Here is a 22,720-nt window from a genome sequence, read left to right on the forward strand (position 1 = left end):
CTAGCACTGGGTACCACTTCCCCAACTCATTTCTGAGAATGAAATAATTTTTCTCATATGGAAGGGGCGGAGGCAGGTTTTTTTTTCCTAGTAGAGATCTTAACCATTGTTCAAGCCTCACTAATAAATATGATTCCTTTGTGGATGCTATTTATTTGCTGCTGAGTTCCCCTGAAAACACTTTTTTTTTTTTGAACTCATCTCTCCAGGCAAAGTAATGGGAACTGTGAGCAACCAGAACAAGCAATGTCAATTTAGTCCTAGAATGTGGAGAGAAGGCAGTTGTTTGCTTAGGATTATACTGCTAACATGTGCGAATGTGCTTTGCAAACTCATTTCAGTTCTTAAACATCTCCGTTAGAGACATTGGGGAGCAGGTGATATTGACCGTTTTCTACTCTTAAGTAAACAGGTTTAGTTGGGCCAGTGAGTAATGGGGGGTGCCCAGAACCTGTCCTCTCTGTTGTTCACAGCCCTGGCTGTCTGTCCCAAGACACTTGACACTTGGTATTTGTTTGGATGAATGAGGATGAGGGGGAACATTCTAAATCATTTCTCCCCCAAATTGTGCTTTATAGAGCTTTAGTATCAGAAATCAGATTGATTATATTCTTTGCAGGTGAAGATGGAGAAGCTCTATACAGTCAGCAAAAACAAGACTGGGAGCTGACTGTGGCTCAGATCATGAACTCCTTAATGCAAAATTCAGATTTAAATTGAAGAAAATAGGGAAAACCCTTAGGCCATTCAGCTATGATCTAAATCAAATCCTGTACAATTATACAGTGGAAGTGACAAATAGATTCAAGGAATTAGATCTGATAGAATGCCTGAAGAACTATGAATGGAGGTTTGTAACATTGTACAGGAAGTGGTGATCAAAAACATCCCTAAGAAAAAGAAATGCAAAAAGGCAAATGGTTGTCTGAGGAGGCATTACAAATAGCTGAGAAAAGAAGAGACGTGAAAAGCAAAGGAGAAAAGGAAAGATATACCCATCTGTATGCAGAGTTCCAAAAAATAGCAAGGAGAGATAAGAAAGCCTTCCTTAATGAACAATGCGAAGAAGTACAGGAAAACAATAGAATGGGAAAGACTAGAGATCTCTGCAAGAAAATTAGAGATACCAAGGTGATGATACCAAGATGGCACAATAAAGGACAGAAATGGTATGGACCTAACAGAAGCAGAAGATACTAAGACGAAGTGGCAAGAATATACAGAAGAACAATACAAAAAAGATCTTCATGACCCATATAACCACGATGTTGTGATCACTCACCTAGAGCCACATATCTTGGCGTGCAAAGTCAAGTGGGTCTTAGGAAGCATCACTACAAACAAAGCTAGTGGAGCTGATGGGATTCCAGTGAGCTATTTCAAATCTTAAAAGATTATGCTGTGAAAATATTTCACTCAGTATGCCAGCAAATTTAGAAAACTCAGCAGTGGCCACAGGACTGGAAAAGGTCAGTTTTCATTTCAGTCCCAAAGAAGGGCAATGCCAAAGAATGTTCAAACTACTAGACAATTGAACTCATTTCACATGCTAACAAAGTAATGCTCAAAATTCTCCAAGCTATGCTTCCACAGTATGTGGACCGAGCACTCCCAGATGTTCAAGCTGGATTTAGAAAAGGCAGAGGAACCAGAGATCAAATTGCCAACATCCATTGGATCATCCAAAAAGGAAGAGAATTACAGAACAACATCTACTCTGCTTCATTGACTACACTAAGCCTTTGACTGTGTGGATCACAACAAGCTGTGGAAAATTCTTCAAGAGATGGGAATACCAGACCACCTTATCTGCCTCCTGAGAAATCTATATGCAGGTCAAGAAGCAACAATTAGAACTGGACATGGAACAATGGACTGGTTTCTAATTGGAAAAGGAGTACTTCAAGGCTTTATATTTCACCCTGCTTATTTAACTTATATGCAGAGTCCATGTGAAATGCCCGGCTGGATGAAGCACAGCTGGAATCAAGATTGCCGGGAGAAATATCAATAACCTCAGATATGCAGATGACACTAATGGCAGAAAGCAAAGAGGAACCAAGGAGCCTCTTGATGAAGGTGAAAGAGGAGAGTGAAAAAGCAGGCATAAAATTCAACGTTCAGTAAACTAAGATCATGGCATTTGGTCCTATCACTTCATGGCAAATAGATGGGGAAACAATGGAAACAGTGATAAACTTTATTTTCCTGGGCTCCAAAATCACTGCAGATGATGACAGCAGCCATGAAATTAAAAAATGCTTGCTCCTTGCAAGAAAAGTTATGATGAACATAGACATTGTGTTAAAAAGCAGAGACATTAGTTTGTTGACAAAGGTCTGTCTAGTCAAAGCTATGGTTTTTGCAGTAGTCATGTGTGGATGTGAAAGTTGAACCATAAAGAAAGCTGAGCACTGAAGAGCTGAGCACAATGCTTTTGCACTGTGGTGTTGGAGAATACTCTTGAGAGTCCCTTGGACTGCAAGGAGATCAAACCAGTGAATCCTAAAGGAAATCAATCCTGAATATTCATTGGAAGGACTGATGCTGAAGCTCCAATGCTTTGGCCACCTGATGCAAAGAGCTGACTCATTGGAAAAGACCCTGATGCTGGGAAAGATTGAAGGCAGGAGGAGAAGGGGACAACAAAGGATGAGATGGTTGGATGGCATCACCAACTCAATAGACATGAGTTGAACAAGCTCCAGGAGTTGGTAATGGAGCATGGTGTACTGAAGTCCATGATGTTGCAAAGAGCTGAATACGACTGAGAGACTGAGCAACAATTAGGAGGAAATCTTTGGAAGAGTGTTTCATGGACAAATAAGTTGGGAAACATTAGCCTCTGGTAGCGCCACTGAGGGTTTGTCTTTTGACAATGTAATCATTTTCCTTTTGTTTAATGCAGTGTATAGAACCATATGAATATGTTACCTTCCTATCATACCATGTCTATTAATAATCCACAGAATTACTTTGTGTGTACGAGACTGGACGTTTAGCTCCAAATGAATAGCTTTCTAGAGTATCTGACATGTATCAGTGTACAGCACCTAATTTAAAGGAAAGCTCTGATCTTGGCCTTCTCCTTTTTTCTTATATTCATTCCTTTAGTTCCCATGTTGAAACGTAAACTGTCCTCTCTGTCTTTCTGATTTGCACTTTACGTTTTCTTCCCCTAGTTATTTCCTGGGATATTCTTGTATTTGTCTGTTAAATTAAATGTTTTCTTATAAGAATAATACAAGCTTAAGTTGGAAAATAAAAAAATTTTGATAGGTAAAACATAATCTTACTTAAAATATTATGATTCTCTCCATCATCAGAGATAACTATAACTTATTTACATGTTGTTATGAATATCCTTTAGAGCTCAGACTATAGAGGTTGATTGCCAGGGTTAAAATTTCAGTTCTTCCACTTACTGGCTGTGTAATTTTGGATAAGTTATTCAGCCTTCTGTCTCAAGTTCCTCATCTCTAATATGATAGTCATAGGATCCATATAACAGAGTTGTTATGAGGATTAAATGAATTAATATTTGTAAAGTTCTTAGAACAGAACCTGGCACATAGACTTTATAGAAGAGCTAAATTAAAGAACTATGTGTATGTATTATATATGTGCATATATGTGTGCATATTCAATAGTACACTGTATGCACATGTCACAAATTATTTATGCAGTACACGATATTGGATGTTTTCACAATGATGAATAGCTCTGTTATGACCAGATCATATCAGATCATATCAGTTGCTCAGTCGTGTCCAACTCTTTGCAACCCCATGAATCGCAGCACGCCAGGCCTCCTTGTCCATCACCAACTCCCAGAGTTCACTCAAACTCACGTCCATCGAGTCAGTGATGCCATCCAGCCATCTTATCCTGTGTCGTCCCCTTCTCCTCCTGCCCCCAATCCCTCCCAGCATCAGAGTCTTTTCCAATAAGTCAACTCTTCGCATGAGGTGGCCAAAGTACTGGAGTTTCAGCTTTAGCATCATTCCTTCCAAAGAAATCCCAGGGCTGATCTCCTTCAGAATGGACTGGTTGGATCTCCTTGCAGTCCAAGGGACTCTCAAGAGTCTTCTCCAACACCACAGTTCAAAAGCATCAATTCTTTGGTGCTCAGCCTTCTTCACAGTACAACTCTCACATCCATACACGACCACAGGAAAAACCATAACCTTGACTAGATGAACCTTTGTTGGCAAAGTAATGTCTCTGCTTTTGAATATGCTATCTAGGTTGGTCATAACTTTCCTTCCAAGGAGTAAGCGTCTTTTAATTTCATGGCTGCAGTCACCATCTGCAGTGATTTTGGAGCCCCAAAATATGAAGTCTGACACTGTTTCCACTGTTTCCCCATCTATTTCCCATGAAGTGATGGGACCGAATGCCATGATCTTCATGTTCTGAATGTTGAGCTTTAAGGCAACTTTTTCACTCTCCACTTTCACTTTCATCAAGAGGCTTTTTAGTTCCTCTTCACTTTCTGCCACAAGGGTGGTGTCATCTGCATATCTGAGGTGATTGATATTTCTCCCAGCAATCTTGATTCCAGCTTGTGCTTCCTCCAGCCCAGCGTTTCTCATGATGTACTCTGCATATAAGTTAAATAAACAGGGTGATAATATACAGCCTTGAAGTACTTCTTTTCCTATTTGGAACCAGTCTGTTGTTCCATGTCCAGTTCTAACTGTTGCTTCCTGACCTGCATACAGATTTCTCAAGAGGCAGATCAGGTGGTCTGGTATTCCCATCTCTTGAAGAATTTTCCACAGTTTATTGTGATCCACACAGTCAAAGGCTTTGGCATAGTCAGTAAAGCAGAAATAGATGCTTTTCTGGAACTCTCTTGCTTTTTCCATGATCCAGCGGATGTTGGCAATTTGATCTCTAGTTCCTCTGCCTTTTCTAAAACCAGCTTGAACATCAGGAGTTCACGGTTCACATATTGCTGAAGCCTGGCTTGGAGAATTTTGAGCATTACTTTACTAGCGTGTAAGATGAGTGCAATTGTACAGTAGTTTGAGCATTCTTTGGCATTGCCTTTCTTTGGGATTAGAATGAAAACTGACCTTTTCCAGTCCTGTGGCCACTGCTGCATTTTCTAAATTTGCTGGCATATTGAGTGCAGCACTTTCACAGCATCATCTTTCAGGATTTGGAATAGCTCAACTGGAATTCTATCACCTCCACTAGCTTTGTTTGTAGTAATGTTTTCTAAGGCCCACTTGACTTCACATTCCAGGATGTCTGGCTCTAGGTCAGTGATCACACCATCGTGATTATCTGGGTCGTGAAGATCTTTTTTGTACAGTTCTTCTGTGTATTCTTGCCATCTCTTCTTAATATCTTCTGCTTCTGTTAGGTCCATACCATTTCTGTCCTTTATCGAGCCCATCTTTGCAAGAAATGTTCCTTTGGTATCTCTGATTTTCTTGAAGAGATCCCTAGTCTTTCCCATTCTGTTGTTTTCCTCTATTTCTTTGCATTGATCACTGAAGAAGGCTTTCTTATCTTTCCTTGCTATTCTTTGGAACTCTGCATTCAGATGTTTATATCTTTCCTTTTCTCCTTTGCTTTTCACTTCTCTTCTTTTCACAGCTATTTGTAAGGCCTCCCCATGTCCCTCAAATTTTTTGAGTATCCTTCATTGTTGCCTTAAGTTAATTTCTTAAATTGCAACTACTGGGTCAATGGATGTATATGTTTTTAAAACTTTGGTTTAGTGTTCCTATAGAATTTTGTAAGAGATCACGCCAGTGCTGTTCACAGCTGTGCTTGAGACTGCTTTTTTCATTTTTGTTAATACAGAGGGTAAAGCATTAAAAAAGAAACTGTACTAATGAAGTTAGTTTCTGTCATATGGATGGATTGCCATTTTGTTTCCCTGTGGTTGTGGCTATTTATAGTTTGAAAGAAAAAAATATGGACAAAGGATGGTTCTTTTTTTGTGTGAAAATGTTTTTTATATTAAGAGTTTTACTACCTTGTTGTTTGTTATACTCCTAGTTTGTTGTACTCCTAGTTTGGCCTTGGAGTACAAAATGAAGCAGGGCAAAGGCTAACAGAGTTTTGCCAAGAGAATGCACTGGTCATAGCAAAGACCCTCTTCCAACACAAGAGAAGACTCTACACGTGGACATCACCAGATGGTCAATACTGAAATCAGACTGATTATATTCTTTGCAGCCAAAGATGGAGAAACTCTATACAGTCAGGAAAAAATAAGACTGCGAGCTGACTGTGGCTCAGATTATGAAGTCCTTATTGCCAAATTCAGACTGAAATTGAAGAAAGTAGGGAAAACCACTAGACCATTCAGGTATGACCTAAATCAAATCCCTTACAATTATACAGTGGAAGTGAGAAACAGATTCAAGGGATTTAATCTGATAGACAGGGTGCCTGCAGTACTATGGACGGAGGTTTGTGACATTGTACAAGAGGCAGTGATCAAGACCATCTCCAATAAAAAGTGTAAAAAGGAAAATGGTTGTCTGATGAGGCATTACAAATAGCTGAGAAAAGAAGAGAAGCAAAAGGCAAAGGAGAAAAGGAAAGATATACCCATCTGAATGCAGAGTTCCCAAGAATAGCAAGGAGAGATAAGAAAGCCTTCCGCAGTAATCAATGCAATGAAGGAGAGGAAAACAATATAATTGGATAGACTACAGATCTCTTCAAGCAAATTAGTGAAAGCAAGGGAACATTTCATGCAAAGATGGGCACAATAAAGGACAGAAATGGTGTGGAGCAGAAGATATTAAGAAGAGGTGGCAAGAATATACAGAACTATACAAAAAAAATATACATGACCCATATAACCACGATGGTGTGATCACTCACCTAGAACCAGACATCCTGGAATGTGAAGTCAAGTGGGCCTTAGGAAGCATCACTACGAACAAAGCTAGTGGAGGTGATGGAATTCCAGTTGAGCTATTTCAAATCCTGGAAGATGATGCTGTGAAAGCGCTGCACTCAGTATGCCAGGAAACTTGGAAAACTCATCAGTGGCCACAGGACTGGAAAAGGTCAGTTTTCATTCCAATCCCAAGAAAGGCAATGTCAAGGAATGTTCAAACTACTGCACAATTGCACTCATCTCACACAGTAGCAAAATAATGCTTACAGTTCTCCAAGTCAGGTTTCAACAGTATGTGAACCGTGAACTTCCAGATCCACTATTTCCAAATATTTAATGAATTCAATGGAGTGAGTGAGTCCTTCAAGTTTTAAAGATTTGTGGATTTACACTCAGTAGAAAGAACTTCTGTCCCAGAAACATAGAATCATGGAATTCTTACATTGTTTCACCATTGGCCCCTTAAATTTGTTGCCTATGTAAGAAAAGGATCCGATACCCAGATACCAGACATTTTTTTTATATCATGTTGTCATGGTGTTTCCTGAGCTACCAGGCATGTTGACTATCTGTGACCATCAGTTACATAAATTATTACTGTCAGTCAGTGAACATACATCCTAGTGAACATATCCACTTGAGGGCTTCCCTCGTGGCTCAGCTGGTAAAGAATCTGCCTGCAGTGCAGGAGACCTGGGTTCAATCCCTGGGTTGGGATGATTCCCTGAAGAAAGGAAAGGCTACCCACTCCAGTATTCTGGCCTGGAGAATTCCATGGACTATAGTTCATGGGGGTTGCAAAGAGTTGTACTCGACTGAGTGACTTTCATTTCACTTCATTATATCCTTTCCCCTTTTTCTCTTAACCTCCTTTCTTAAATCTCCCATTTCTTCATTCATTGCCTGAATCCAGACTTCTGTGCTTTTTTTTCCCCCTCATCTAACCTCTAGTATAATTTAAGTGATCTTTTATAAAATACCACCAGTTATACTCTCTTCATAGTATTTTTAAAAAAGGAGTCTACAGAGATGAAATACCAGTTGTTGAAGGGAAAAGGACAATTTTTAATGAAATTTGTCTAGGGAAGAAATGTCTTTGAATTCATTTTTCATCCTAGAACTCAAGAGATATGCTTTCAGTTTTAAAAGTAACATTCATATTTCATGCTTTTTGATCTTGACCAGTACTTTCTTGGCCTCTCTCTACCATTTTATTTGCAAAATGAGTAATACGGAATGTGTGACTGACAATATTAAGTGATTTTATGTAGACTTACTGAGCTAGGTGGTTGACTCTTTTTGTCCAATTGTTTAGTTTAAAATAAGATTTTTTTTCCTGAATGAATCTGTTAATGATGAACTTGAGGTTTTTGTTTGTCACCCCACTGAATAAGAATGGAGTGGAGAGATTTCTTTCAGGGATTGATCTTTGAGCACACTTCTTGAATATAGACCTTAAGACCTTTATTTTATAATAATGCAAGTAAAATATTTGATGCATTGAATCTTCTCATGCATATAACCTCGTTTTCTACTCCATTTATTTGATAATTGTTTCATCATTTCAAATTCAATTTGTAATAGAAATGAACACTCTTTAATATTTTTCTAATAAGGATTAGTTGGAGAGGTTAATATGGTCAGAAATTTAAAGAAGCCCAGAGTCATCTTAATGAGTGTCAGGTAATTAACCTACGTGAATAGATTAAAGAAATCAAGCAGGCACACTGATGGGTTTTCCTTTCAAGTTCAAATTTAGAACATCATCTGTGCAGTGGTTAGGTCTTACACATTAAATGGTGATTGCTATATTGTTTTTTAATACATAAAAACTTAATTGTGGAACCTTATTAGAATTCCTCATCAAATTTGATTAATTAGAGAATGATTGTGACATGTGATATGAATTTGGAATTCTTATATGTAAATTTATTTTTTTTTAGAAAAGAGCCTCCCCCAAATGAATTTCCTCATGAAGCAGAAACTAGTGCTTAAATATGCAGATCTCCTGTTTCAAGAAAAAAAAAATCATAATGTAAAACTTAAGCAGTTCATGAACCGCTTAATTTAGGTCTAAGAAACTTGGTGAAAATACTATGAATGTGCTTGTTAAAATCGAGCTGAAAAATTTTCTATTCCAGTGGTCACTGTAGAATTAAAAGACAAGTTCTGAAAATAATCCTGAAGGCAAGACTTCACCTTCTATATTATTCAAACAGATGCCATTTATCTTCTTACAGAATTGTAGAAATTTATGGAAATTTCTTCTTTGTTTAGCCCATTACATTAAAGTTGATGTAACCTATGTGGTTTTCTGGCCCCACTGAAGGTGGTATGTAATTGGTTGCTATGTTTTCTTTTATTGTGTGTGCATGTGCTCAGTTCTGTCCAGCTCTTTGTGACCCCATGGACTGTAGCATACCAGGCTCCTTTGTCCATGGGATTTTTCAGGCAAGAATATTGGAGTGGGTTGTCATTTCCTCCTCCAGGGAAACTTCCCATGTATCCTTGACTCCTGCATTGGCAGGTGGATTCTTAACCTCTGAGCCACCTGGGAAACCCATCCATTCCTTTATAATCACAACAATTTTAGACCTGGAAGAGGCAACCAGAGATATTAACATTGTTCCCCCTCGTTGAGGGGAGTTATTTCTGATCGAGGGTAATTAGCACCCTTTTGGAGAAAGATACAAAATCTAGGTTTGTATTTCAACCCTGCACTTGCCTTCAGCCCCCGTATTCTATTGTGTTCAACTGGGTCACAAACTTCATCACATGGGGAAGATGAATGAGATATTGCTTGTGAAACACTTTGTGCATCTGCTAAGTAATATAAATATCAGGTGCTTCATTGTCTGCTTTCTCTGTGATGCTTTTCCTGTCACTCTTAAGTATGTCTTCTCCAAGCTAAATAGTAGCACAAAGAAACAGCCAATGAGACCCTGAGTGGTATTAAGTTCACGGGAATTTAGAATGTTATAATCAGTTCTATTCATGCCATGTCCAATCTCTGATTACTAAAATGTCCATTTAGGTCAGAGGGTTGGGTTTTAATCTGCATTGTAGCCTGTTTGTTTTTATTGTCACAGATTGTATGGCCAACTCTCATCAACAACATTCTCTTTTGTAGAGAAAAGGAGACCAAATCAAATCAAAACAAGTCAGTTTGGATTTTTTGTGCAAGCAGCTCTGTGATGATCATTGGTGTGGGTGGGTGAGATTGATAAAAAACCACACGAAACTCTAAAACTTCGTAGTCTGGTTAGAAGATGACATATTACATAAAAGTTAGAAGTTGATATTAAGTGTCTCTCAACCACTCATTGGGTCATTTGGATTTTATAGAATGTGCTCTGTTTCCCCAGCTCTACTGAGGATGCAAGGAGCTATCTTTACCACTTTATACTGATGTATTGACCAACACAGGTGTTTCCTCTTAGCAGATGCTCAATAAACATTTTGAATCAAGATGTAGACCCAGGATAATTATAAATCACTCTAGTTTTAGAAAAACAGTTTGTGCATAGGTATGGCTGACACTAGGTTAATAGCATCCTTTGAAACTCTAAGGAGAGCAGATTTACTTCTCTAAATTATATAGCTGTGTGCTAACTTATTTATCTTTCAAAGTGGTCAATAAGAGAGTCTTCTTGCTCAGCGTTGGAATGAGGAAGTATCGATGGAATAGTCTTTCAAGTCAGGAAAGTTGAAAATCCTGATTCGTATCATATAACCCGAGGCATCCAAGTTAATTTTCTTCTATGCCTTTATAACTCCTATTTTATTAAATTTGCCGTCTCTCAACTTCTTTGATAATTTTCTTAATTTTTCTGGATCTGACTTTCTAATAGCATGTTTTGTATTTAAAAAAAAAAAAGGTGCTTTAGCTCTTGCTGAAATAATTTGTAGGTCTTGATTAATTCACCAGCATTACTTTAGGAATCCTCATAAAAAGTGTCTCAGTGGTTATTGTTTGTTAATTTCTCTGCTGGGGCAAATTAAGTGCTGAGAAGTAAGGTAATCCACAAAGTCTGTGTGAACTGCTTGGATCCCTGAAGACCATCAGGGACAGATAATGAAAACATGGAAAATTTACCCTCCAACTTCAGTATTATTTTTCTGTACATCAAGACATTTTTCACTGCTCTGTTAATCATGTGTTACAGAAATGTAGAGCCTTAATGCCTGTTAACTCCTTCCTGATAAAAACTTTGCTTTATAGACTACACTTGATTCACTCCTGCCACAAGTGCATTTAGTTAATTCCAGAAGGCACTCTGCACAGAAAGAATGTGAAGCATGCAGAACAAACCCAATAGGAGTTTGGAAAAACACTTCCAAGTTTGAGTAAGGCTTCCCATTGGTGTGAAAGATCTTTGTTCATGTTGGGGCTTAGTTTTCACTGTAGGAGACAGCCTCACCCCTTTCTAGGCTATGTCCACCTGGGCTCACACTTAAGTGATTCCTGCTGGTTCATCCAGCTTCCTCTTTGGTGGAACTTTGGGTGGTTTCTTTTCACCTGACCTACTACTACCTGACTGGTAGGTAGTACTGTCTGCTGGGTGAGGAATAAATATTTATTCAAAAGTACTGGGTCATTTCCATTCAGACTTGAATAGAATTTGATGAGCCTGAGAGAATTACATTTATCATTAATGACCTCATTTTCTAATCTTTGAATATTAACAGTGTTCAGAGAGAATATTTCTTTTATAGGAAATAGCCCAAAGTCTTGTGTTTTCGACATCCCGAGTGCTTTTTCTCACCACTGAGAGTTAGACAAGGGCCATGCTTTGTTACCAAAGGGGTGGAGGTTATTTTGACTTTTTTGTATACACTCCTAATATTCTTTAGATTCCATTCTGGAATTCTTTGTATGAGGAAAAATGTTTTAATATTAGCTCAGTAAGAGAATGCAGCTTATCAGGTGGAGTGGTCTAGTGAAGAAGCTAAGTTTTTTTTAAAAATTAAATTTTCCCTTTAAGAGTTGTTTGCAATCCAGTCTTTCCAGAAGATATTTTAAAAGCAGAAATATAAACTCGCTTCTGAAAGTCACATGCTTAAAACTGCTCCCTGAAACATGCTCAGAGATTTAAGATGTACTTTATATATTTAAAATATTTGACCACAATGATATACATATGCAAGTAATTTTAGATGCTTTGGAAGGGGGGAAATTCTAATTCTTTCTGATCTGTTTTACACAAGTGGTACCTGGAGATCACTCTGCGGTTTTAGGGAATCAAGCCAAATCTTTCTTTTCTTTTTTGAGAAAAAGTGATTCTTCCTCGAGGAAAGCTTTTTTTTAAAAAAAAATCCCACTCCCCCCTTTTTTTGCTCATAAAGCAGTGAAATACTAATGGTTAACTATGAACCGCCCTCTTGCAATCCTAGCTGCCTATTAGAATTACCTGGAGGCTCCTCCCTTGATTGGTTTGGGGCGGGGTTTAGAATGGGGAGATGGTAAAGCCTCCTAGGTGCTGATTCCCATCAGAATAGAGGGACTGTGGAGCCAGCAGGGGCAGGAGATGGATAATCATGTAAGTGTTCATACCACTCATGTTGTGGTGAACCTGGCCTTTTGGTTCCATTTTTATTGTGTAGATGGTCTTGATTCTAGACTTCTCAGATTTCAGCGTAAGATGCACTAGGGGTGATGGAACTTGCTGCCCATGGTGGTCCTCAGGCTCAGGTGCACACATTCTAACTTGTTTGGAGTGAGGTGAGGCATTGAGAGCTTCCAGTGATTTTGATCAAGTTGCCTGAACTTCAGGGGTCCTTTCGTAAGTAATGTGTTACGGTTGTCTATTCCAGTCTAAGCATTCAGAAACGTATCATTGTGACATAATTACTTCATTATATCTCATGGGCTGAGGGTTAAGAATATGGCCTGGTTGGGCTGGGGGCTGCCTCTGTTCCACAGGGTGTCAGTTGAGGGACAGTTGGTGATGCTCAGCTGTTGGCTGGTATCGAAGGTCCATGGTGGCTTAATTCAATGCCCCACACCTAGGTTTGGGTCTCTGGAAGGCCGCTGGGCTCAGCAGGGCCCTCCCCATAAACTTTTGGGGTTTTTAAAGAAAGCCTCTTAGCAAGGTAGTCTAAGCAAGGTATTTTGACTTTTTTGTATAGACTCTTATGTACTAATATTTTTTACATTCCATTCTGGAATTTTTCACGTGAGGAAAAAATGTTTTAATATTAGCTCAGTAAGAGAATATAACCTATGAGGTGGTAAGTGGCCTAGTGCATAAGCTAAGTTTTTTTAAAATTAAATTTTCCCTTTAAAACCTGTTGCAAGGTGACTTGGGACCCCTAGTGTTTTGCCTTGGGCTCTAGATGCTTCAAGAGAGCCTGGCAGGTGCTGCAGGCCCTCTTAAGACTGGTGTCAGAAGCCTCAGAGCATCATTTCTGCCATAATCTGTCAAGTAGGTATGTGAGAAAGCCAGAGTGGAATTAAACCCGCTCCCACTTTGAGAGGAACAGTGAAGAACTTGTTCTTCACCTTTAAGCTGCCCCACACTGAGAGGTAGAAGCCTTATTGCTATGACCATAACACAGGTTTCTGAAGGATTGATTGATTCACATCACTAGTTATTATCTTAATACAGGGCTTTCACCTGCTTCCTTTCAGTGATTTTTTTTTTTTTAATGCTATCTCTACCTACACATCAGTCCCCTTTCTTTGGCTCATTTTATATATAGTATAAGTGATGTTCTTAAAGCGTGAAGCTGATTGTCAACTCTTTCCTAAAAGTGTAGATGGGTCTCATTGCTTGCATAGAAGGTGGTCTGAAGTCTGAGAGGTACTCTTCTGTAACTGTGGTTAATGTCACAGATCCTGGAGTAAGAGTAAATGGATTGAAGCCCTGGTTCTGCTACCTCTTTCCTTTATGACCTTGGCAATGTATTCCCCCTGCACTATGCTTTTCATCTTTCAAAGAAAATTATTACAGTATCTACCTCAGTGAGTTGTTATGAAAACTGTTGTGAAAGGCCTAAGATGTGTTGGGACATAATGGTGGTTTTTATTGTTGCTGTTAATATTCTGATGATTTGAGGCCTGACATGGTGTGTTGCATCTTAGATTTCCAACCTTATTGCCTATGCCTGTTGGAGTTCAAGCTGCAGCCTCACTCACCTGTCTACTGCCTTCATGACTCCCCGTGTTTTCTGCCTTGACCTTTACTGAAAGCTGAGATCTCTTCCCATCTCCTTTTAGAGGTTTGACCACAGGCTTCAGAGGGCTTTCCATAGATGGAAGTTGGAATTGCATTCCTTATTTCAAGATCAAAACACGGTTCTATTTGGTCTCTCTTGTAATCTCTTCTCTTGAGGGCAATTGTACCTTCTCTCTGACTAATCTCTTGACTTTCCCATAGGGATAGCATAGCACTGTGTCTTGTATATTGGTTTTTAAAACTAGCTGTGGTTCAGGAAAGTTTAGGTTATGCTGCAACAACAAAAAATCTGCAAACCTCTGTGGCTTAAAGTAAAACTTCACCATCATGCTATGAGCCCCTTGTGGATCATAACAAGAGGTGCTCACTATATCATTCAGGGTCCTGGCTGATGGAGGTTCCAGTTTAAGACATGTTTGAAATTGCAGAAAGTCAGGGAAAATGAGGTGGAAATCCATACACTGGCTTTTAAAGCTTCTGTGCAGAGGCCCATGTTGCACTCACACTTCTCTGGCCAGCTAAAGGCCAAACCTAATTCCAAGTGGGTGGTGAAGTGTGATCCTACAGTGTTCTTAGAATAAGAATCAACAGTTTTTGAACACACCACAGTGGCTACCACAGATGACTCCCTGGTCTCATTACCTATTCCCTTAAGATGCTGCTGGGTTAATAGGACCAAACTGCTACAAAAGCTTCACCTGTGCGCACCTCATTAAGTTATAGTATTCAATTCAGATGACTCTATAGAGACTCCTTTAGATCTCATTGGGATGCTGTCTTACCTAAGGAAAACAACTGCAAAAAATCATGGAGTAGCAGCTTTGTTACCTGCTGCCACATTTATGGATTTTTCTTAGAAATATTAAAGCCTCAAACATTTTCATCTTTTTCATATATTTCCCATAAAGACATTTCTTCCCCCTACTCTCCACTTTGATTCTTGCTTTAAAGTAAAAAGCTACTGAGAAAGATGTGAGATATAATGCTCTAGCATTCTAGAACTACCGGTGTGTGCTCAGGCACCTGACGTTTTGCAACCCAACGGACTGTATAGCCCACCAGGCTCCTCTGTCCATGGGATTTCCCAGGCAAGAATACTGGAGTGGGTTGCCATGCCCTTCTCTAAGAGGGATCCAACTAACATCTCCTGCATTGGCAGGCAGATTCTTTACCACTGAGCCACCTGGGAAGCCCAGAACTACCATTAGGTGCCTACAAAACAGTAATCAAAAAGTTTATTATAGAAGCAGGCTACTGTATATACGAAAGGTGAAAACTATTACAGAAGTTGGGAAGTTTGTTTTAAAGTGTAAGCCTTGTGAAGGCTCAGCATAGAACTTTGCTTTAAGGAGTTCTAAGTAGTAGACTCTAGCAGGAAGCCCAATACAGTTAGGGAATAACTTGTGAGGAATAAGAAGGGCAAATAAAGGACCGAGTGTCATCACTGACTAGCTGACTCGTTCAGCAGGATAGGGCTTCTGCCAAACATGTTAAGTTGGCAGCAGTTTAACTCAGTCTTATAAGGACTAAAAGCAGTGCTTGTGTTTATACATGTCATTTTGTGAATGGTGTGGGAAAAGTACATAGAGTTTAAGAAAGTGCAGTGATCATAAAAAGTATAATAGTACAGTGGAAGCAAAGGATTTGGGAACCAAGGAAATGAAGGGGGTGGGAGCGGCTCCACCTGTGAAGGTGATCGGCTGTTCTAAGTCCCCAGAGAACTGAAGTAGAGGGTGTAGGCTCACATTCCTATCCCAGACCTGTATTAAAGGATTTCCTGAGAGGGGGATTAACTCTGAATGTTTGTTTAAAGTTCTATTCCTTAGAAATTTTACGGCAGCCAAACTAGATGACTGGAAGGATCTATTAATGTCGATTGTAATCTGGGAATTTTTTTTTTTTTTTTTTACTTTTTATTTTATATCAGAGTATACCTAGTTAATGAACAATGCTGTGATAGTTTCAGGTAAACAGCAAAGGGACCCAGCCATACATATACATGTACCCATTCGCCCTTCCTATCCAGGCTGCCACATAGCATTGAGTAGAGTTTTCTGTGCTATACAGTAGGTCCTTGTTGGTTATGCATTTTAAATGGATAGTGGTGTGTAGAGAAATAGCATGAGAAATATCATATGATCTTGTATGATATACCTTATATACAGAATTAAAATAGAAATGATACAAATGAACTTATTTACAAAATAGAAACAGACTCACATGTTTAGAGAATGGCGGGAGGGATAGTTAATGAGTTTTGGATTGACATATACATAAGCCAAGATTTGAACGGCTCTTATAACTGGGACTTTGGGCAAGCCTCTGTCCAGGCGGTGGTACCCCACTCCAGTACTCTTGCCTGGAAAATCCCATGGGCGGAGGAGCCTGGTAGGCTGCAGTCCATGGGGTCGAGAAGAGTTGGACACGACTGAGCGACTTCACTTTCACTTTTCACTTTCATGCATCTGAGAAGGAAATGGCAACCCACTCCAGTGTTCTTCCCTGGAGAATCCCAGGGATGGCGGAGCCTGGTGGGCTGCCATCTATGGGGTCTCACAGAGTCGGACACGACTGAAGCGACTTAGCAGCAGCAGCAGCTGTCCAGAAAGATGCACTTGGGTATGCCATGTGCTTAATTTCAGGGATGTAATGGGACCCTCAGTTTAGAATCCTGGCAGAAGGGACAAGAAGAAATTTGCAATATAGTTTGTCTTCCCAGCAGTCAGCTACTTGATAAATATCTTGTGATAAAGAGTGGATGTCTTGCTGGTTTTAGAAAGGCAATGAGGGGGAATTTGTTTGTTTTTAATTTTAGGAATTTTAAAACAACACATGCGTGTGGATTTTTAAAATATTTGCTTTAACACAACACTAAATATTGTGAGGGGCAGGGAAACTTTACAGCAAAGCACATTTGCTCGGGGAGAAGGTTTCCATGGCTCTCTACTAGCTGTTATGTGTTTATATCCTCCAAAACTTTCACTCTGGCTTTTTTCCCAGGAAAGAAATAATCTGCCCTTTCCCATTCTTCTCCCTTTGGTGTGTGTGGGTGGCTGTGCATCTCTAGAGGGAGGGCACTGGGAGGAAAGCTGCTCTCAATGCTCCTTTGCTCCCAGAAGCTCAAGCCAAGTGGAGCTGTTCTGAATTGGCTGTGTCCTGCTTTCTCAGGGTTATGCCTGGAAGGAGATGGGATTAGAGTGTAATGTGTCCTGGAAACATAAAACTATTAGCACAAATAAATCAACTGGTTGGCTCAGTAACTTGGGGAGCGCTGGTAACATCCATAGTTCATTGCATGTCAATTACCTGGAAAGTATTCAGATGATATCCTGACTTTGGCATAATCTCCCCATCCTCCCTTCGACCCTAGCTACATACATATATGACCCACATATATTTGTATGATTGTGGTAATATTGGGCAAGGTGAAAGGATTTCAATCTTTGTATTTCTCAGATTAATTGGAGAATGATTACAATGTTGTAGGTGAAATAAATGTGAAACTCATTTAAAATAAAGATATAAGACTATGAATTTCAATAATCTTGGTCTCCTGGTGTTATAAATAGTTCCAATTATGATGGAAATACAGTTCTGGTAATACCTTGGTATACTGCTCTGGAGTTACACTACTTTTACAATATATCCTGGTTAAAAGTTATCCTTCTGTTTTTAAAGTAAAATTTGAAGTGTTTAAGGTATTTTCCCCAATAAGGTTTTGACTCTATTTAGAAAGCTTTGATTTTATAAATTTTTTGAGAGTGTCAAGGTATAATGTATAATGTACATAACATTTTTTTAGTAACCCACAAATATTTTGCCAGGTGCTTTGCAATTAAAAAGTGATATTTAGAAAGAATAAAATTCCATATTTTTACCTCTGGAACATCTTCAACATATTGTTGAAGCCTAGCTTGAAGGATACCTTGCTAGCATGTGAAATGAGCACAGTTGCATGGTAGTTTGAACATTCTTTGACATTGTCCTTCCTTGGGACTGAAATGAAAACTGACCTTTTCCAGTCCTGTGGCCATTGCTGAGTTTTCCAAATTTGCTGGTATATTGGGTGCAGCACTTTAGCAGCAGCATCTTTTAGGATTTGAAATAGCTGAGCTGGAATTCCATCACCTCCATGAGCTTTATTTGTGATGATTCTTGTGAAGGTCCACTTGAATTCATACTCGAGGATATCTGGCTGTAGGTGAGTTTTCTGGGTCATTAACACCTTTTTTGTATAGTTCTTCTGTGTATTCTTACCACCTCTTTTTAATATCTTCTGCTACAGGATGACTAAGTATGGTTTTGTTTTGTTTTTTGTTTTTTGTTTTTTTTTTTTAGTTTAATGTTGCACATATTACCAAGAATTTATGGAGTTTATCAGTGGAGTTCTGGCTGCTTGTTCCCAGGCCTTTATAGAATCATTCTGATATAGTGGTGTACTTCTCAACAGGCTGTGCTCTCTGGAGGAGAGATATCCTCTCCCATCTGACCATTCCGAGAACAATACCTGGCTGGTTGGTCCAGTCTGTGTTAGTGCTGCCCAGCAATTAAGTTTGAATTATTCGCATAGCTATATTTTTGATCATACAAAACTCAGTACGTGTTTGAAAAATTGCCCTAAGATTTTAAGACCTCAGTGGTACTTTACAATTTATACTGGAAATAGTTAATTTTCTATAACCAGATGCCTTGATTTTCTGCTTTCCCAAAGCACTTCTCTGATGCCATCTTTCAACAGAGAGTATAGCGGCACCCCACTAGCAGAATATTTCTGAAACCAAAGCAGAGTGGCCTTCAGAGAGGGCTTTCTTCCCCATGCTTTGCTTTATAAACCCAAAACAAAATTTGTATTCTGGCTCCTATATCTGCCAAGGGAGTGGTTAGCTCAGCCAGAACCCAAATGGATCAGTGATGAAAGGTAATAGGATGGGGAGACTTGCTTTACTCCTAGGGCCTGGTGAGAAGTAACTAGTGTCATTCTGAATGTGCCACAGATGAAGAAATCTTTGTTACCCTTTTAGGGTACTCATGTAGAAACATCCCGTTAAAATTTGCTACATAGTTCAAGCTGACATTTTGAACCCTGTCTGAGAAAGTGGGAAACCCTTGTCATGAATAATGCTATGTAGAGCTGTAGATTAGGACTTCTACCTTTTTATCATGCTTTCAATTCTAATGTGATGTTCCATTCTCTGTCACTTTAGTTTAAAAAAAAAAAATGTTACTCAAGGCAGAGGTCATTTGGAGATGGTGTTGTGGCATGTAAATAAAACTAATAGGCTTTGTTTTTTAAGTTACACTGCTTCTCCCCTTCTTCCTTCACCCTCATTCTGAGACTGACAACTTGCAGATTTTTGGCATGAATAGGATTATAATATGTATCAAAATCAAAAGTAAAATGAAGAAAATACTGAAGTGGTCTCATTTTTAATATTCTTAACATAATGAATTACAGGTTAAATTGGAGAAAAGTCTACAGTTATTTTAAAATTTGCTCATGTGCCTATCTTAATTTTATCTGAGCATATTATGAATAAATAATATGAAAAATTATGAAAAATGCAAGCTTGTGGGATGTAGCAAAAACGACTTGAATGTTTGTTTCCTTCAAGCCTATCAACTTTTAAACCAGGAATCTTAGGTTCAAATCACTGCTGGGGCTGGACAAGCAACTGAAAAAATAAATATATGCTATTTCATTTAAATAATGGGAATTGTCTTCATTTTTACAGACATACATGCATTATTTCTGATTGTAAGATAGGATGTTCTTGGCCTATTGTCTGTCGTCTTTTAGGAGCGAGTGCCCCAAAAGAGCACAGATATCTCTATGCTACCTATTTCTATCTGGGAGTGAAGTGAGTGGTGCTCAGTGGGGAAGGTGCTGGGCTGCCCTTGCTCAGTTGTTGGTTGTTGCCAAGATGGAACATGGGTTGTCTGTGGCCAGATTTTTGCTTTTACCAGGGAAGATAACCATCTAGGTTATCTTGGAATTCTACTGTGGTGTCTTTCAGCCCAAACAGCATAAATTTGCAGGTTGGGTCAGCATGTGGATCCCTAGTTTAAGATCCTTGGTGAATCATTAGACAGGTGGCTGTCTGATCTTTTCTTTACATTTATGTCCTGTTGTTGTTCAGTCACTAAGTCATGTCCTACTCTTTGCCACCCCATGGACTGCAGCACGCCATGCTTCCCTGTCCTTCACTATCTCCCGGAGTTTGCCCAAACTCATGTCCACTGAGTCGATGTCTAGTTTAAAATAAAACTGGCATCCCTATTCCTGCCCTGCAAATAGATTCATCTGTACCTTTTCTCTAGGCTCCGCATATGTGTGTTAATGTATGATATTTGTTTTTCTTTTTTATGACTTGCTTCATTCTGTATGATAAGAGAAGCAGACATAGGGAATGGACAAGTGGACATGGGGCGGGCGGATGGGATGAATTGGGAGAATGGGATTGACATACACAATAGCATGTGTAGAATATTTGATAGCTAGTGGAACTTGCCGTATAGCATAGGGAACTCATCTCGGTGCCCTGTGATAACCTTGAGGGGTGGGAAGGGGTGGGAGGGAGGTTCAATTGGGATGGATTATAGGTATACATATAGCGGATTCACTTTATTATACAGCAGAAAACTAATACAACATTGTAAATCAGCTGTAACCCAATTAAAAGACTGGCAGAATATATACTAATTCAGTTCAGTTTAGTCACTCAGTTGTGTCCAACTCTTTGAGACTCCATGAATCACAGCACGCGAGGCCTCCCTGTCCATCACCAACTCCTGGAGTTCACTCAGACTCACGTCCATCGAGTCAGTGATGCCATCCAGCCATCTCATCCTCTGTCGTCCCCTTTTCTTCCTTCCCCCAATCCCTCCCAGCATCAGAGTCTTTTCCAGTGAGTCAACTCTTCGCATGAGGTGGCCAAAGTACTGGAGTTTCAGCTTTAGCATCAGTCCTTCCAAAGAAATCCCAGGGCTGATCTCCTTCAGAAATTTTCTTAGCTTTTTCCTAGGCTGATTTGCTTTGTCAGCAAATTTACAAGCTCCAAATTTCTTTGCAGGTGTCCATTTTTGGATAAATGTGTTTATAAAGTTAAACGTGTATTCCCTATCTGTTACTTGATATTTCAGATATTTTAAATTTTATTCTGAACTCATTGAAGTAAGGCATTTTGCACTATATATGTAGGACTAAGTTTTTCACGTTTATCAGCAATTTTGTGTTCCATACCTTCCTACTCCTTAGTGCCAACCAATTTCAACTTAAAATTTTTCTTGTCATTTCTTAGCAATATGCATGCATGACTGAATATTTCTTGATTTTAAAATTATGTTTTTGGTTGGTAAAATGATTGACTTTTTTATTCCTTTCTCCTAATTCACATCCTTTAGTCCCTCTCTGCATCTTGGGCTTCATTAGTTAAAAAATTTGGGGGCAATTAGTATTCAGTTTTTATACTTATAGGACTGGAAAATAATAGTTCAAAGCTGGGGCATATAGTATACTATAATCAATATTTTGTTTATACAGATATTTTCCTGGTTTAAATGGTTTAGTTTTTTTTTTAACTATATTTCAAATACCTCCTTTAACTATATTTCAAATACCTCTTGTAGGTTTCTGAGAGGATTCCTCGGAGAGGATTCTTTGTTGCTGTTCCGACGTTCATGTCTGTAAATATCTTTATTTCTTTCTCATACTTGATTATCAAGATGAGAAATTCTAGGTTGAAGTTATTCTCCTTTAGAATTTTTATTTTCATTTTTTACTGTTATTGGCTGATAAAAACTGCTTTACATCTTGAAACCGTCTCAATCCCCTATCCCCCATTATCTGCAAGATTGTGATGAATGTGGTTTTAAAAAATCATTTATTGTGCTGGATGTTTTGTTCATTTGCTAAAGTTTTAAGTCTGTAAACTTATCTTTCAGTTTGGGAAAACATTGTTTAGCCTTCTCCCCACCCCACAGTGGCAGAAAGCAAAGAGGAATTAAAGAGCCTCTTGATGCAGGTGAAAGAGGAAGATGAAAAAACTGGCTTAAAATGTATAGAACAGTCTTTTGGACTCTGTGGGAGAGGGAGAGGGTGGGATGATTTGGGAGAATGGCATTGAAATATGTATAATATCATATATGAAATGAGTCGCCAGTCCAGGTTCGATGCACGATAACTGGATGCTTGGGGCTGGTGCACTGGGATGACCCAGAGGGATGGTATGGGGAGGGAGGAGGGGGGAGGGTTCAGGATGGGGAACACATGTATACCTGTGGCAGATTCATTTTGATATATGGCAAAACCAATACAATATTGTAAAGTTAAATAAAATAAAAAAAAAAAAACACCTCAACATTCAAAAAACAAAGATCGTGGCATCTGGTCCCATCACTTCATGGCAAATAGGTGGGAAAAATTGGAAACAGTGACAGACTTTATTTTCTTGGGCTCTGAAATTACTGTGGACAGTGACTGCAGCCATGAAATTAAAAGATGCTTGCTTCTTGGAAGAAAAGCAATGACAAACTTAAACAGTATATTAAAAAGCAGAGGCATTACTTTGCCTACAAAGGTCTGTATAGTCAAAGCTTAAGATTTTTCCAGTAGTCATGTACAGACGTGAGAGCTGTACCATAAAAAAGACTGAGTGCCGAAGAATTGATG

At 39.0% G+C, this 22,720-nt stretch overlaps 1 protein-coding gene across 5 annotated transcripts in view; it reads left to right on the forward strand.

Moving 5' to 3' along the window:
* PARD3B (par-3 family cell polarity regulator beta) overlaps nt 1–22,720 on the forward strand; it is a 1,152,086-nt gene that overhangs the window by 57,981 nt on the left and 1,071,385 nt on the right. The window contains exon 1 of one of the 5 annotated variants that reach the window (XM_044924794.2): nt 9,358–12,414. The exons of the other annotated variants lie outside the window; for them this stretch is intronic. Within the exon in view, the coding sequence (XP_044780729.1) occupies nt 12,403–12,414 (12 nt within the window). The 5' untranslated portion in view covers nt 9,358–12,402. Of the gene's footprint in view, nt 1–9,357; nt 12,415–22,720 lie in introns of those variants that run through there. 5 annotated transcript variants of the gene reach the window in all.

The sequence above is a fragment of the Bubalus bubalis genome, chromosome 2, assembly GCF_019923935.1.
Source record: "Bubalus bubalis isolate 160015118507 breed Murrah chromosome 2, NDDB_SH_1, whole genome shotgun sequence".
Classification (NCBI taxonomy): Eukaryota; Metazoa; Chordata; class Mammalia; order Artiodactyla; family Bovidae; genus Bubalus; species Bubalus bubalis.